The sequence below is a fragment of the Eurypyga helias genome, unplaced genomic scaffold (assembly GCF_000690775.1).
Source record: "Eurypyga helias isolate BGI_N326 unplaced genomic scaffold, ASM69077v1 scaffold5109, whole genome shotgun sequence".
Lineage (NCBI taxonomy): Eukaryota > Metazoa > Chordata > Aves > Eurypygiformes > Eurypygidae > Eurypyga > Eurypyga helias.
The window spans coordinates 53,742-69,907 of NW_010269989.1; the positions used below are offsets into that span (position 1 = coordinate 53,742).

The 16,166-nt window shown below is 42.9% G+C and overlaps 1 protein-coding gene across 1 annotated transcript; it reads left to right on the top strand.

Annotated features, from left to right (window-relative positions):
* The first annotated feature begins 1,019 nt into the window (after nt 1–1,019).
* TMEM26 (transmembrane protein 26) lies at nt 1,020–15,041 on the top strand. Its single transcript, XM_010158265.1, has 6 exons — nt 1,020–1,344; nt 4,338–4,416; nt 9,891–10,004; nt 10,513–10,733; nt 11,747–11,823; nt 14,662–15,041. The coding sequence occupies exons 1-6, from the start codon at nt 1,154–1,156 to the stop codon at nt 14,691–14,693; spliced, it is 714 nt and encodes a 237-aa protein (XP_010156567.1). The 5' UTR covers nt 1,020–1,153; the 3' UTR covers nt 14,694–15,041.
* The last annotated feature ends 1,125 nt before the right edge of the window (nt 15,042–16,166 follow it).

Below are 16,166 nucleotides of genomic sequence, written 5' to 3' on the forward strand. Positions count from 1 at the left end.
AGCTCTTAGTAGACTATCCCCTTGCGTTTAAAGTAGAACAGGATATTTAAAATGAAATCAGCTAGGAAGTTACATGGCGTTGATTCTCCACTTGCATTTTACAATGGAATATCTCAATGTAAGTGTTTTGGCAGTAAATGAAGACAAAACTGGAGCAACAGTGTGACAGTTTTGGTCAAGAAGAAATTTCTCTTTGGTTACCCAAATGTAAATTCACATAAAATTTATAATCATGATGAGAAATGCCCAAGCCATTTTTAAACATACTCTGTACACAATAAACTGTTCCCACAGAAGGTACTACAGTGGATCTAGAGGTAACTGACCTAACAGTCAAACTCGGGTGTATTTTTTGTCTGTGTCCATATTGGCCTATTCAGCAACATTAGTGTTAGCCCAGATTTCAGCCTGGTTTCTGGAGTTCCTCACTGGGGCTGCTTTCTTAGTCCTGAAGGAGGTTGTAGATTATTCAATCTGTTAGTCTGATTAAATTTCAATATTGGTTAGCTTTTCCAACTTCTGTTGCCTTTTGACCGCGTTGCACACAGGGATTGCAATACTGAACTGAGCACACAGTTCCTGCTTTCTGTACTGCAATGCTAAATGAATGATTTTCAAAGCTCCCAAATATGAATCACATCTTTCAGGGGGAGGGGAAAGGAAAGGGTTTTGCAGCCTCAGTAATTAAGCAGAGGGTTTTGCAAGGAAGACTCAAATTAATAATGCTTCTAGTATTTGGTCTTTGCTAGGTACCTCCAAGAGAAGAGCAGCAAGCGGGGCTAGCAGCGGTATGGTGTCTGGGGGGGGGATGGAAAACTCCCCGTCCTTGAGCAGATGATACTGCGGGGACAGAAAGAAACCCTTTACGCCCCTGCCTTGGTGTGGTCAGAACTGAGCTGAGCACTACAAACCACTGTAGTCTGGAAGCGTGAGCTTTTTTCTTTTTTTTCTTCCCTTTAAAAAGTTTTCAGGAAGTCTGGGGGAGGGGCAATCCTGTTTCTTTTTTGTTATAATGGGCCCCTTTGTGGAGATGGAAGGGGAGAAGAGATCTGTGTGGCTGTGGTGTGTACGCTTCCCAGGGTAGCGTCCCAGGGCTCCTGAAAAGCGCTGGGCCCCTGCGGTGCGGGGAAAAGGGGAGGGGGGCTGGTCCAGGATGGAGCTGATGGTGCTGCTCAACGCGCTGGTTACTCGCCTGCTCTTTGTGTTGCACTCTCTCATCGGGGTCTGGAGAGTGACTGCAGTGAAGAAAGAACCCAAGTACTGGCTGCTGGCACTGCTCAACCTTCTCCTGTGCCTGGAGGCAGGGCTCACCCTCAAGTTTAAGCAAGGCAGAGGCTACAAATGGTGAGCATATCCCTCCGGCTCCAACGGAGCCCCTCTTGTTTCTTTGCATGTACTGCGCTGCAGATAATGGGGCTGCCTTCTGCCGCTACAGCCCTGGCTTTCTTGCTGCCAAGCTGGGATTGCCTTTTCTTCTCTGTTGCATCGGGAGGGTAGGGGTAGAAGACTGGTAAAGCCCCAGGTATTCCTCTGCCAAATCCAGGGGGCTTTCAGGAGGGGCAGTTTTGCAGCAGACTACTTGGGAGCAACTCTCTGTACAGTTCTCTGTGTATATCCATACTAACAGCTGAAAAAATGTAAAAGTAGCAGCAAGCAAGAGGTATGTGGTCTAGAGCTGCCGATCCAATGGGCTGGAGAAGCAGGGGGGCATGCACTCCCTCACCTCCTAAGCACTGTGTCAGGAACTACGCATGTGAGTGTGCGGAAGAGTGCTGGGGGCCCACTCAGGCCATCCCATGCAGCTGCCCTCCATCTCTCACCCCATCCTGCCATGCCCTGGTTTGCAGCTCCTTCCCTATCCCTACTACTCGCCACAGTGCTAATAGCACGCTAGTGCACAAACCAACACTCAGCGACAAGTAAAAGATGAGCAGCAACTGGTCTCGCAATACAGCGAGAGCAGCTTAAATATTTGGATTTGAATTTGAGAGGCTATTCCAGAGGGGAATTTTCATGCATGAAAGGCTGCCTGAAAAACGAACAAAAAGTTAGTCATCACAGAGCTTGCCCAAGCACATGGGTTTTTACATGCATCTGAAGAATTACTACAGTCATCTACAGCTCATCAGTAGCCAGCCAGCCAAAACAAATGCTCCATAGAAAGGAAGTGGTCATGTAACTAATTGTCAAGATTTCATTAGGACTTTTTATTATTAAAAACTGAAACTGCAGACAGGCCCTGAGACAAATCCAGGACAAAAAAAAGCCCTAAACTACTTCAGTGATCTTAAATTCTTGCCCATTGCAACCTGTGAAACTCATTATAACAGCAGCAGTGTTGTGTGACCATTCAGTGTTCCATGCTCTAAATTTCAATGTAGTAAAAACAGCAATCAAGTCTGGGACACAGGAAAATTTAACAGCAGCACAGCTCCAAATGCAGAGTTATGAGACAGAGTGAGCAGACCTGATTCACTAGGGAGAGCAGGCAGCAGCAGAGACCTCATGAAGGAACATTTGCTATGGCAGCTTTTGGAAAAATCCATAGACAGATACAGAAAGCAGATCCGTTTTAGATGAATGCACGTGCTAGAAGACTGGGTTAAATTTAGCTAGAAGGAAATTTTGAAAATGGATGTGGTCCAGCACTTTAAGCAGCACAGTTAAGTATGTTTACAGGTAGGAACAGTAGGCAAATGGGCAGCATCTATTTGCGCCAGGCTAACTTTCTGCTCTGGGGAAAACATTCCCATTCAGAGCAGCTAGAGTCATCTACATTTATAGAAATGCCTCCATAGGCAATCACTGATCCAGGCAATGGGATGTCCCTGCCACAGAACATTCCTGCCTGCAGGACCCTCATATTCTTTCCATTCATTATTGACAGGCGACTGTTAATTTTTCATGCTGGTGTAATAAGTAAGTGGCATATGTAGAAAAAAAAAGTATTATTGTGAGACTGACCATGTAATATTTCCTCTAGACTGCTCCTTGTAAAGAAAGGCAGAGTTAAAGCCCCTGAACTCTCCTGGCCTGATCTGGTATCATTAGCTCAGTATTGCTAACCTGCCAGCTGGATGGATTTTTCATGTGCTCAAGTCCTGCAGGAAATACTGTAAAATACGTTAGTTCTCCCATTCAAATGAGAGGTGTGTTCTCTCCCAAAATAACCAGGCTAAAACTCCACAGAATCACTGACTTTTAAAAGAAGAAAACAATAAAAAATTGCAAACAACAGCACCCCTTAGCCTTGTTAAAAAAAAAAAACAAAAAAAACAAAAAAACCCACAAAACCACAACACCACACACCCACTACCAAAACAGACTGACCAACCGAGGACTATCTTATTTAGAGGGGATTGATTGAAACATTCCATAGCAGCTCAGCAACCTAGTCATTTTCCTGAACAGCAGGTTTGGGTTTTTTCAGGTTTGGTTGGTTGGTTTGGTGTTTTGTTTTCCTCAATATTTAGTATCCACTGGAAAAGTCATGATTGCAAACATAAAGGTACATTCCAGGTGGGAACAAACAAAAATAAATGCAAAGACTTTTGACCAAATCGGTGCTGCAGTTACATACTTATAAGCCACTTAAGCCCACTGCAGAATGTGCCAATGACAGGACATAAGCAACTCTCACGAGTTTGACTCCACCGCCCTGTCCTGGGCCAGTACACAAATGCCATGCAAAGGGTGTGAATGATTCTCAGCAGCACCGCAGTGACACTCATAAGTTATATAGAAAGCAGGGAGAGAAGAACCAGAGATGGAATCCTAAAGAATTGTACAGTTGCCAGCACGGACAGGGAAACAAGGCCGAGACCCATTTTCATAAACCGTTTTAGCCTGCACTGAAAAACCTTCTGTTGAAGAAATGCTTGGTTTAGGCAAACTGATGCTATTTCTACCTTTCCTGTGTCAGTGCACAGGATTCCGATCAATAGCCTTTATCCCAGCATCATTCAGCGAGATGACTCAATGTATTAATTCACCCTTCATGAAATCAGAAAGAGCATGTTAGCTAGAGGTTTTTTTATTTTAAGTACAGAGGACGCGCTGACGGAAATACAAACAGCAAAGTGCCTTTGGTTAGTTCTTAAAAAGAGGTTTTAAATAAACTTCCATATATGATTTTAGATGGATGTACAAATAAACCTATGATTCATAATACTGACAGCACGAGGAATTCAGCAAGAATAGCAACTCTTATTTGCAGTTACCCTATTTCTTAATAGCCCATATGGTAGGAGGCACAAGATAATTTTCAATGCAGATAATGATGGGATATATGGTATTTACAATGTGATATAATAACCAAGCTATCTTTTCCTTCACAGGTTTTCACCAGCAATATTTTTATATCTGATTTGCACAGTACCATCACTATGGCTGCTAGAAATTCATCATGGGACTCAGGTATTTATTAATGAGGCAAGATGGACAAGTTTGAAATTGTTGCATTATTTGGTGGGTTGCATTTGGGCATACAGTCCGAAGTCTGCCAGGTCTTGTTCCAGTTTTCTGTTGTATACTGGTGGGTGTCCCACTCCAACTCCAGCTATACTATGGACATTTCCTAAATATCAAATCATGAACCGTATTCCTAGCTAAAATGAGACCATTTATCCGTATTTGGCTAGGGAAGCGAGGACTAGAAGTTTGAAAAACCCCCTTTCACCTCCAGCTTGAATCTTGGATCAAAATGGTGAAAGAATTTCATTGCTTTCCAGGCCTTTGTGAAATAAAGTGAGAGTTTCACAGCACTTATAAGCAGATATCACAACTCCAAGCAAGCCAAAATTGAGACAGGTATCAGTGAAAGGGGTCTTAAACTCCAATTACCCCATGTTTTTTGCAACCTAGGAGACAGATTGCTACCACACATAGCTGACATGGTAACTTGTCAGCGTTTATATCCTTTCTTTGTTCGTGCTGTATAATAATCTGGGAGAGGGGTGTCTGGATTCCAATTCAGGACTACAACACATGGTAAAATTTTTAAAGGCAATTGTTCTTTTGGCAGATGGAGTCACTTAGAGCCAGGACAAAGCCACTTCAGGGTACAGAAAGGGGCTTTTTGTCTGTCCCAGGATTTGCACATATGCGGTACCTTACATCCACAGTAGAAAAGGGTCTTATAGGAGCAAGAGCAAAAAGCAACAGAAGAAAATACATAAATTAGACTAAGAAGACATACTGCCTCATTTCCTCCTTCGAAACATTGTTAGAACCCACAGAAGCATAATCAAATATTCAAAATTGTGTTTACACTGAAAATGCCTGAGGCTTTTTCTAAATACAGCAGCAGGACTTTATTGTCTTCTTGTTTTGCCAAATCTCCTTAAACAGTCACAGACAGGTAACGTGGATATTGAGAACATTTGTCATAGTTAAATCTGGTCCAAGAAACAGGCTAATTCTGTAGTTAAAGGCAGCAGTTTATTTCCCAAAATGATGTTAGAACATGGCATACTTTGTTCTTATTGATATACTGCTACTGTGAATTAAAGAGAGAATATATCAAGTTAACAGCTTAGTTTATACCTGGAGATAAGACAGAGAGTTCTGGAAATACACAATCTAATAGATTCAAAAACAATACCTCCAGAAAGGGAACAGCCCTCCCAACAATTAATCTCCAACACAGCACCTAGACTTGTACTACTCCTCATTACTAAAGTATTTCTGTGATTTCCTCATTAAAATACTAACAGAATAGGTAATTATGCAGTTGCTAGATCCACACACTTAATATATCCACCATGAAAACATTTGTGGTCTTTAAGGCAGTAGAACTTTGATCTCACGTTGAATTTCTAACTGAAGTTGTCAACTGCTTGTGTCGGTGTAGTTATTTAAGGCACATGCTAATACGCAGCCTCTCCTGAAGACAGAGGCCGTTCTGCCTCTGTGTACTGCAAAACTGGACATGAGTAATACCATTCCTCTATCACCAGTGAAATACCAGCTGCATAGAAAGTACTGCTTTGTGGTGAAGTACTTGGGGATGAACATGTCTGGGAGACGCTATAAAGTAAATTGAACTGTATTGAGTAAAAAAAAAAAAAACTGTCCGCAAAACAGAGTGGCAAGAAAATTAAAACCATCTAATCAATTAAAACCAAAACCATTCTGTCTTTATAACATAGAAGATCTCAGATAAGCAAATACCTTGGTTGCCTTTTCAAACATCTGGTGCATCACTGATGCAGAAAGCGGTAATTGAGCACCTTTTGCAGGGCTTACCTGACTACCAGTGCTGTAGGTGACATAAGCCTCCCCTTCGCTAACAAGGTAGATACTTGGTAAACCTTGTAATTGCTTACAGCCACCTTCACTTGCACATTTTAAGGAAACAGTCAACAGTACTGCCCATTCCATCAGTGTGGTTTCAGGTGTGATTCTCCTAATGAGCTAAAATTCTAGTGTGTCACTCTTCTAAAAGCAATCTCACGCGTTGCGCTGTTTCTTCCCTCCCATACCCACTATCTTCCTCCATTTGGAAAACAGCTCAAGCAATCCTCTTTCCAAAAAGCTTTCCTGGATGAGCAAAATGAAGCAGTCACGGTTGCTTTGAATTTCTGACATCATGCGTGTTGCCATAGTGACGGCAACACTGTTCCCCGCAGGGGAGGTTGGAATTGCCGAGAGCAAGTAGGGTACCTGTTGCTTGGCAGAGGGCCCAGCTCCAGGGAAGGGCTAGCCTCTTCCAAAACCTACTCGGGCTGCCAGGCTGCACACACGTCGGCAGGGCTGAGGGTACTCTGCCCTAGTATTCAGGTGTCAGTTTTACCAACTCAGTGCTGGACCCACTGTGAAAAGTTTTAGATAAGCTTACCTTCATTTGGGAATAATGGATTTTGCATAACATAAATAGAAGTTTGCTGAATGAGTTTAGTTTTTCAGGGGTTCCCCATGCATCGACCGAGCTCTCTGCAGGCCACACACCAGCACAACACCATGTCACGCTACACTGTTTTCGTTTTGATCAGATGTTTTTAAATCAAAGGAATGTAAGCTTCATCTCGGAAGAAACAAAGGAAGTGAACCAAGCTAGATTTTATGCAAAAACTGTACAATTTCTTCCTGGTTTATTTTTGCACAGTAAAAAATCCCAGCGTTTTTGTTCAGCTGTGCGTGCAATCTGAACACCTAGGAGTAACTGAGCTCTAGCAGTAAAGAGGTAAACCATGGGTTTTTAACTTCCTGTGAAACTTAGTATTCACTTTTTCCTTGCCACGTTCCCATTAGGTCACTGCACATACAAAACTGGCGAGGCAAATACACCTGGCACCAGCGGTCCTATTTAGCTGCATATACATGACAAAAATAAAGGCTCTTCTCCCAGCTTTCAAGTGAATCACCACCACAATCACCAATTAATAGATATTCAGAGAGAAACAACCAAAATGAGATGTGAACGCACTTCAGGGGGCTACTTAAATGACTGGCTTGGCAGATGCAGTTTTCCACTTCCTGCCTGTATGTGGCATGGAAGAGATATAGACCCAGCCCTGAGGAGTGCCATCCAGACAGCTGGTGGAGTCTTGCACTGAGATAGCAACCTCCCATTCAGCTGGGAGCAGCTTAAAAAGCGACACGTGAGGAACCTACAGGAGACACGGATCAAGTGAACTAACTTTCTTAAAGCATTCTCTGTGCCTTTGTGCCAATAGAAAAGAAAAATTAAAAAATGAGCCCACTGGCAAGGCACATAGAAGGCGTGGAGTGCTTTCTTCCACCTTCCTCCAGCAGACCAGCCGCTCGGGTGCCGCGAGAGCTACCTCTCGCTGTTGTTGGCATGGGCATCAGCTGAGCAGCACCCACACACCTTCCTACCCACACAGCGTAGCTGCGACAGGCTCCCATTCCACTCCCGTCCTTCAGCTGCCCAATTTACTTCCTGGGAGTTCTCACAGTGTTGGGGAAAGGTTTACCCCTAACCTTGCACACACAGCAAATGCAGGTCCTGCATCAAATTTGGCAAATTCCCACCTCAGCAACAGGCCTTAAAAAACAAACAAAAAATTCCCAGACCCTGATGTGAAGTTTAATGCAAATTCATGGCTCCCTTACCCTTACCCTGCCAGACCAGCGGGCTCTAACGCAGATTTAGTGACAAACCAAAGGCTGTCAAGGTGAATTAGTTTTCCTCTTCCAGCACAAAGTAGCAATCCCTTTGCCCTACCCAGGCTACTACTAACAAGGTGCATGCTCACTTCTTCACATTCTGGGGTGGCTGCCCCAGCTATGCAGTGGTTTTTAGGTCATGGTATCCTCAGCCTACTCTGTGACACTGCCCAAAGGGCTTACTCAGAAAGGCTGACTTTGACCTTGGCAGCTAGTGTCCATAGGCCTGGACTTCTACAGGCAATAGATAAAAAGGCTTCTCCAGAGTACCAGTTAAATTTCATTTCTGAAGCACCCTCTGAACACGCTGTTCTGTCCCTCTCCATTGGTTGATGGGCTAGCGCTGGGAGATTCACCCCAAAAGGCTGTAGCTGGGCAAAGTACCAGCACCTCCATCTCCCTGTTCCCATGCCCAGAACTTCAGACTTCCCTCCTCCAAATGGAAATACCATCTTCCCCACATCTGTGTGTCAATCTTTAATGCTTCCCTACCCACCGTCCAAACAAGGCAAGCATTCAGTGTAAGAGCCTTTATCACCAGTTGTAAAGGCAACAAGCACTGAATTTTTTCCAGATTTTTCAGACCATGGGAAGTTGCTCCATTTATTGATGACAAGGTCAGGCAAGAGGCAGCATTTACCCAGATACTGAGCAGTATCATCAGAGACCAAGTAAGGTATCAAAGAGGAATCTGAAATTTGATAGGATGTGACATTTGCTGGAAAATGTTGCCTTCATATTGGCAGGCATTATGCTGAACACAGCATACTACTCAGTATGCGCTAGAACACATTCCAATTGTTGCAGAAAATCACTCCCTGTGCAATAAAATGGTGGGGGGCCCAGTGGAGAAATGCAAATCATCTGGTGTGCTCTGGCACCAATAGGACAGGATAAAAGTCTTTAATAACAGCATGGTTTCATTTTCTAATTATCCTTTTTTTATTACAACGAAGAAAGATGTTAAGGGGTTGTTACGAAGATACATTTTAGAACCATACCCCAGTTGCTCCGGGGCCAGCCTCGGGGGTGAAGGTAGAAGGGCAGGGCAGTGCAGTGCTGCAGACCTCAGGACTCTTAACTCAGTCCCACCACTGACTTACTGCAGTGGAAGTAACAGTATGTTTTAGCCAACATACTATTTCCCAGCATACTGGATACTTGGAAGAAGTAAAAATACCCATTTTTCTACTCTGCAGAGATAGGCAACAATGCAGGCCCATTTTTCCTAATCATTCCCAAATCTCATCTCACATTATTTATAGAAGAACAGAACAATGGCATCTTCAGAGAACTTTGCCCTCGACAGTATAGGTGAGAAGTAGGTATTTTGAGAACAAGTTTGAATACAGAGACTGACCATGACCAATTTTTACCCTATTTTACTGTTTAGCCAGAGAAAGACTATGTAGGAAACCCAGCAGCCTGTTCAGGGCAGCTGTAGGTAGATCCCATTCAAGGAGTGCAGTCTTAACAGCACAGAAGTGTCACCCACTCCATCAGCCTTTGAATTTATATCCTCTTCTACACTACAATCCTACACTTTCCCAGGCACCTGCCAACACATCACTCCTGTCCTCACAAGAGGAATTCCACCCTTCTGAACAAAGGGGTAATTACATTCACAGTGAGAATGTACATTTGTAAACATCTCACAGATGAACCCTCTGGAGTTCAGGAAAACAGGACTCTCAGCCACAGAGCATGTCTGCTCCCTGTGCAGGACGTTTATGCATATGTGATGGTTTTGTTCACCACAGTACTGCGGTAATGAGCCCGGTGCAGTTCAGATGAATGTGAGCAACCAAGACTTCAATCAATCCAGAGACAGCAGTCATGGAAGTGAAGGAACAGATCACCACATCATTCAGACGGTAGGACACCTTTTCCTATTCCTAGCAGAGGTCTTATGATACTAGAGCAATTAGGGAGGACTGTGGTGTCTATTTGGGGAAGCTCCTTACATAGTGACTAAAATTAAAGAAAAAAGCTTCAGAAAACCACATTGTGAGAGTGGCCTTCAATGTGCTGCATACTACTGTTGGTAGGATACATCTGTGTGAAGAGGAGGCTGTCCTAACATTCTTTTCCAAATCTCAGTAACTGAATTTAGAAAGTGTCTGGGTGATGGTACTGCAGAGGATAGTGCTCAGCTGGAAAATGAGAACAGGAGGAGTAGTACAGAGAAGACTTGCTGTTCATTACCCAAAGTTTATGTTAATATGACTCTTCCACATAACACCTGCTACATTGAAATTATTTGCTCTAATACAGCATGAAGAAGGACAAAAGCAGGCTCAAGGATGAATACCATCTCTGAAGGTTCCAATAACGTCAGTCTCCCACAGTTACAGTATGTTATTGCTGTTGTCTTCTAAACAGGCTAAGGTCTTTGTGAATCAGCTCTCCACAATCTGTGAGACTGTATGGACGCTGGCCCTCCATCAGACTTTCCTACTGCTGCTAGTAGTTGGGAGATGGCTTCTCCCCATCGGGGTTGAAATCACCCGGGATCAGTTGTCTCAGCTGCTGCTCATGTTTGTGGGAACAGCAGCAGATATACTTGAATTTGCTAGTGAAACCTTGGACATCGAGGATGTTCGGTAAGGACTGTTTACTGACAGAGAATTTGCATAGCGCAAGATACTTGTTTTCTTTGAAGATCTGTTTGCACGATCTGCAGTGTTCAGACTAGGGGGATTGTATTTCCCACAGATAACAGAAGGCTTCATTTAAGGGCTCTGTTGTCTGTAAAAGACCTAACAGTCCTATGAGCTTTGTTAGGGAATACTCATCTGTTGCCCGAGACGCATGGTCGCATCCATCACAATAAAAGGGTACGGGGAGCCAAACAACTAGCATAACTGCCATGCAGCATCAGTTCCCACAGCCACAGAAGCTGCAACACTGGATACACAGTAAGCACTTTCAGGTTAATGAATTGGTTTAGGTGGGCAAGGAAGCAACTAGAGTTTGCTTTAGTGATTCATTATCCAAGTTGCTTCCTTGGTTATCTCATATGTACTTTCTTCATGATAGAATGACAAAGTGTTCAAAGATAAGAAGAAAGGGAATGGCATAGTCTGGTGTGAATTTCCAACATTATGATCTTTCCCAGAGAAAGTAAGCCCACCTCCCTCTCAGAGCACTGAGGGATGAGCTGTGAACATCCATCATAAAGAACAAGAACCACAGGAGAGGTTCATCCTCTCTGGCAGACATGCCTTTTTTTTAATAATATCAAAGAAGGTTTTACAACAGGAAAAGTGGTCTTTCCCACTTGGCAGAGAAGCTTCAGGCTTGCAAGGAATGTGTAATCACTACAAGGGTGAAGATATCTCCTCTGAGCCACAGAGTCTATTTCCATATGCTTATCATTATAACTTTAACATCAGATATTTACTGTAATAGCACAGCTGGAACATGTGGCCTGAATAGCAAAAATTCCATACTACAAAGTGCCTGTTTTCCTTAGTCTTACCACTCAAGAGTGCATTAATCAACCACTGTTTTGCTCAACCCTTTAAATGATATTTCAAATACTACAGGAAACATTTTTGCTATCACATTAAGGAAACTGAATCTTCACTGTTATCACTTTTTTCCCCTCCCACAGGAAGAATTATGCTCTCATAAATGCAATTCTTGCTGTATGGACCTGGAGCATGTTACAGTTTCCACTTGATCTTGCAGGTTAGTACTTGCACACAGGCAAAAAAAAAAGAGAACAAATGCTTTAAGTTGTTACTGGCATGTCTTGTGGCTGTGCACATGCTACAAGCAACACCAAGGGCTTCCGGTGAGAGCCATTCAGATGGCAATGATGGTTTTTGAAGAAAGCCCACTGTGGTTTCTTTTGAGGAAACCCTTGTTTCTGGTTAACCTCTGATCACCCTGATAAAACTCTCTACTTGCAGGAAAAAAAAAAAAAAAAAGAATTGAAATATTGTATTAGATCATCTGCTTCAGTTGCCTGGCACAGCCTTAAACTTCACTATGTGAACTCCCAAGATCGATCTGGTCTTGGGTTATATCATGGCTCCCATCTGGGTAGGCTGCTAGGCCCTGTGGAGTGACAGGCTATCGTTAACCGCAGGAAATGGCACAGCCAAGAGCACAGAAGAGGTTATCACAAGAGAAATTACTTTGCACAGGCAGCCTAAAGGACCATATAATGTTGGGACTGTGTACCCTTATCTTAAGCTAAAAGGACCAACATTTGGCCAGCTCAGGGGGGTATTCGTCCCTGGGCAGAAAGGGCTTCTCTAGATCCAGAAAGAATAATGAAAGACACCTCAATGATCATCTGTTCTGACCCTTTTGGCCTCCAATCACTACAGGTTTGCAACTCAACTACATCAGTCCAAAGATGATACAAAATAATAGCGAGGATAATGTAAAACTGATTACTTGGTTGGCACATTGACTAAAATATTAATAAAATAATGAAGAATTATTACAGACATCTTTTATTAGCATTTTCTTTATGGACAGCACTACATTTTGTTTTCAGCACTAAAGTTAAAAATATTTCAGCATTGCAGCTCAGCAGTTCACCTCCTGAAGAAACTGATGCAACTGCATTTCAGATTTATCACAGCTAAAATTCCTGTTACTGGTAAAAAATATATTCTCACACCAAAAAAAAAAAAAACCAAACCAAACACCACAACAAAAAAACCCACAACCCAACCTGATGATGTGCATCTTTAAATAACCAAAACACCAAAGCAAAACCCACAAATGCCCCCACATTCAGACATCACCACCACCCAAATAAATTGCAGCAATGCTTAAACAATCATTGCATTAAGTGAAGTATCCTGTTGTACTGTGCATTTTTTCCTCTAGCTATTGCTTTTCTGCTTATTTGATTACATCTGCCAGTTAAATATTAAGTTACTGAACACATATTGCCCTGACATTTGCTATGGTTACAGTTTGTTTTAGGTAGTTCGATACAGTTGCACAGAGAGTACTTTTTATTCAAGCATCATATGTTTACTCACACATCAAACATGACATAAAATGGAAGTTTTTGGGCACTTCTTATTGGACTACAGCAATGCAGTTATGACTGTTAAACAGCAACACCACAAAAACATGTTGAAAAATTAACTGCTGAGAAGCTTTGCCTAACAGATTCAGCAAATGTCTACATTCTACCACTCATTTTCCACTCAAGCCATCTTTCCCTCCTCCCCCAGCATTGACTCAAACAATAGAATTCCTTTGGTAAGCTGAAATGTTTGGCAGTTGTTAGTGCATCACAGTAGCTTTGCTTTTTAAACTAACAAAATCCCACTGCCCAAGAAGCAGGTTAGTTAAGCTACGTGCATTTTCAGAAGAGGCAGACGCATCCTCACACGAGGATGACCAGAGGGCTGGAGCACCTCTCCTGTGACGAAAGGCTGCGAGCACTGGGCTTGTTCAGCCTGGAGAAGAGGAGGCTCCGAGGAGACCTCATTGCAGCTTTCCAGTATCTGAAGGGGGCCTACAAGGGTGCTGGGAGAGGACTTTTTACACGAGCCTGTAGTGATAGGACAAGGGGTAATGGGTACAAATTGAAAACAGGGAGGGTTAGATTAGATATCAGGAAGAAATTCTTCACAGAGAGGGTGGGGAGGCACTGAAACAGGTTGCCCAGAGATGTTGTGGATGCCCCATCCCTGGATGTCTTCAAGGCCAGGCTGGATGTGGCTTTGAGCAACCTGGTCTAGTGCAAGGTGTCCCTGCCCATGGCAGGGGGGTTGGAACTAGATGATCTTTAAGGTCCCTTCCAACCCTAACCATTCTGTGATTCTATGATTTACCACACACAAACCCTTCCAATGATCCTTCTCTAGGCACCAGCAACAAAAAGCATTCTAGCACACTGCCACTTTTTTAGCCAAAGGGGCTGAAGTTCTTTGCATGGATGCAAGTTCCAACAGTTTTATGTCATTTCATACTCATAAGAATGAGTAACTGTGGCTCAAGTCTTACATGGCAAGCAGTGACCACCAGTTTCTTCCTGTCCAAAATGGTCAGCATGGCCCCGCACTAACATCACTTATTCTTGCTATGACACATGAAAAAAGAAATGTCTATCTGGTGAGTCTTTTGAAAGCAAGGTCTTAGCCTGGAACAAGCTGAAGTGCTACAGCTCAGGCTGCTCCCATTCAGCAGAGTAGTTTTTCTTAAAGATACACATTAGCTTAGCATATTGACTTAGCAGAAAAGTCTGTGGAAGTTCTTAGGGGAAGATTAGCTGATCCACTTCTGCTTCTTGTTTTAAAAACATATAAATACTGATGGCTTTGTTGGATAGAAAAGAGAAAGCAGTTTTTGGTCCTGTTCAGCAAAAAAAAAATGAACTTAGTGTGTTTTGCTGAATCAGATCCCAAAAATTGAACATGCTTTATGTTGAATTGTTCACAGTTCAATGCATTTATAATCCAGGGTGCCCTGGATTATGACCGCCCTTTAGGCCAACCCTGACTCAATTTTAGGAAGCTGTTTTAACATAATTCTGTTTTATTTCCAGTACAGCATATTGGCTGCAAACCAACTGCATCAACTAGGCGGATCCCCAGCCTGCTGCTGTGCAGGTACAGCGCGGAACTGTGGAACATCGGGGTCAGCCTTTTCATACAGGATGGTCCCTTCTTCATTGTGCGTTCAATCCTGATGGGCCACTTCAGAATATTCAATCAGATGCTGGTGTTCTTTACAGCTAAAAATATCTTAGTTGTGACTCTACAATTCTATCGCTTGGCAGTGATAACGTTAGACTTCCGTGCTACCATTCTGCAGAAGAGCAGGAAGGGAGAAGTCAGCTGTTGCCCATGTGAGCCTTATGAAGCCAGCACTCATGCTACCGCTGACCAACGTACAGAGTTTGTTGCTTTTCCTCCAAAAGAGGAATCCCAAGCTCCATCAGAAGATCAGCGAACAGTTCATCACTTGAAAGAGGTCGCACCCCCCGCAGCTTCTTCAGAAGGGCTTAGCCTGGTTCTATGATCCAATACGCCTCCGTGCACCTAAGTCATCTCTTCCACCAAGAGATCAATGATTCCTTCTAAATGGTAGGGAAATTTCTGAAGCAAATTCATAGAAATGGGCCACTTCTTTATCCATTTGTATGGTGGGTTTTGACTAGTTCCCTATTATAGTATTGACAGGGATTCTGTAGCCATAGTTTGTAGTAGTAAGACAGGTTTGGCACACTAACAAAGTTGGTTATTATCTTTGGTGGCACTGTGCTAACGTATGTACTCACATGTATTCAAATAGAAGGACAAGCCTATCCATTCTGGGAAGTTCGGAAGCATTTAGCTCTCCTTGAATGGTTGGGCTATAACCAGAGTGCGATGAACGATACATTCACTGTGTATGGGAGCAACTTCAGCAGCGACAACTGTGCAGACATGCAGGTGAAGGGAGATGACATTTCTACTGTTACTGCAACATCTAAGTTTCCTGAATGAACAGTGGTTGAGAAAAATCTTCAAATGTTACCTCATCCTTGGCTGGATTCAGTTAAAAACTATTGCATACACCAGACTGTCTCTTAGGACCTGCATGGTCTGAATAAGCTAAACCTTAAAAATAAATAAAAAAGACTAAATAAATAAAAAGCAGTCCCATAGATCATAGAAGACAACTGCATTTGTCAGAGGCATCTTCTGAAGAGGTGCTTCCCTTTCCATTTCTATCAGTTAGAACACAAAAAAAGAAAACCCCAACATATTTGTAAAAACTTACACCCCCCCCCCCCATCGTTTCACTGTGCCTGAAGCTGAGACAAGTTTTTTAAAACTCATTTAAAATGGTAACATTTTAAAGTGGCCTGATGCAGGCATGCAACCTGACTAGAAAGGAAATGGCACCGCTCAAGTTTGACAAGACAAAAGGATTCAGGTTTGTGCTTCACGTTTTATAAAGCACCATGAGGTCCCATGAAATGACACTCAACAGAACAGACTCTGGGGTTAAGATCTATTTTTAAGAAATCACTAATAACTATTCGTTTACTACTTTGACATGTGGAGTGA

What these genes read in the sequence shown, in the direction of transcription:
- TMEM26 (XM_010158265.1), top strand. Translation starts at nt 1,154, where the DNA reads ATGGAGCTGATGGTGCTGCTCAACGCGCTGGTTACTCGCCTGCTCTTT. An exon ending in AAATTCATCATGGGACTCAG is followed by an intron (nt 4,417 to 9,890) that starts GTATTTATTAAT and finishes TGTTCACCACAG; the next exon opens with TACTGCGGTAATGAGCCCGG. An exon ending in GTTTCCACTTGATCTTGCAG is followed by an intron (nt 11,824 to 14,661) that starts GTTAGTACTTGC and finishes TTTCCAGTACAG; the next exon opens with CATATTGGCTGCAAACCAAC.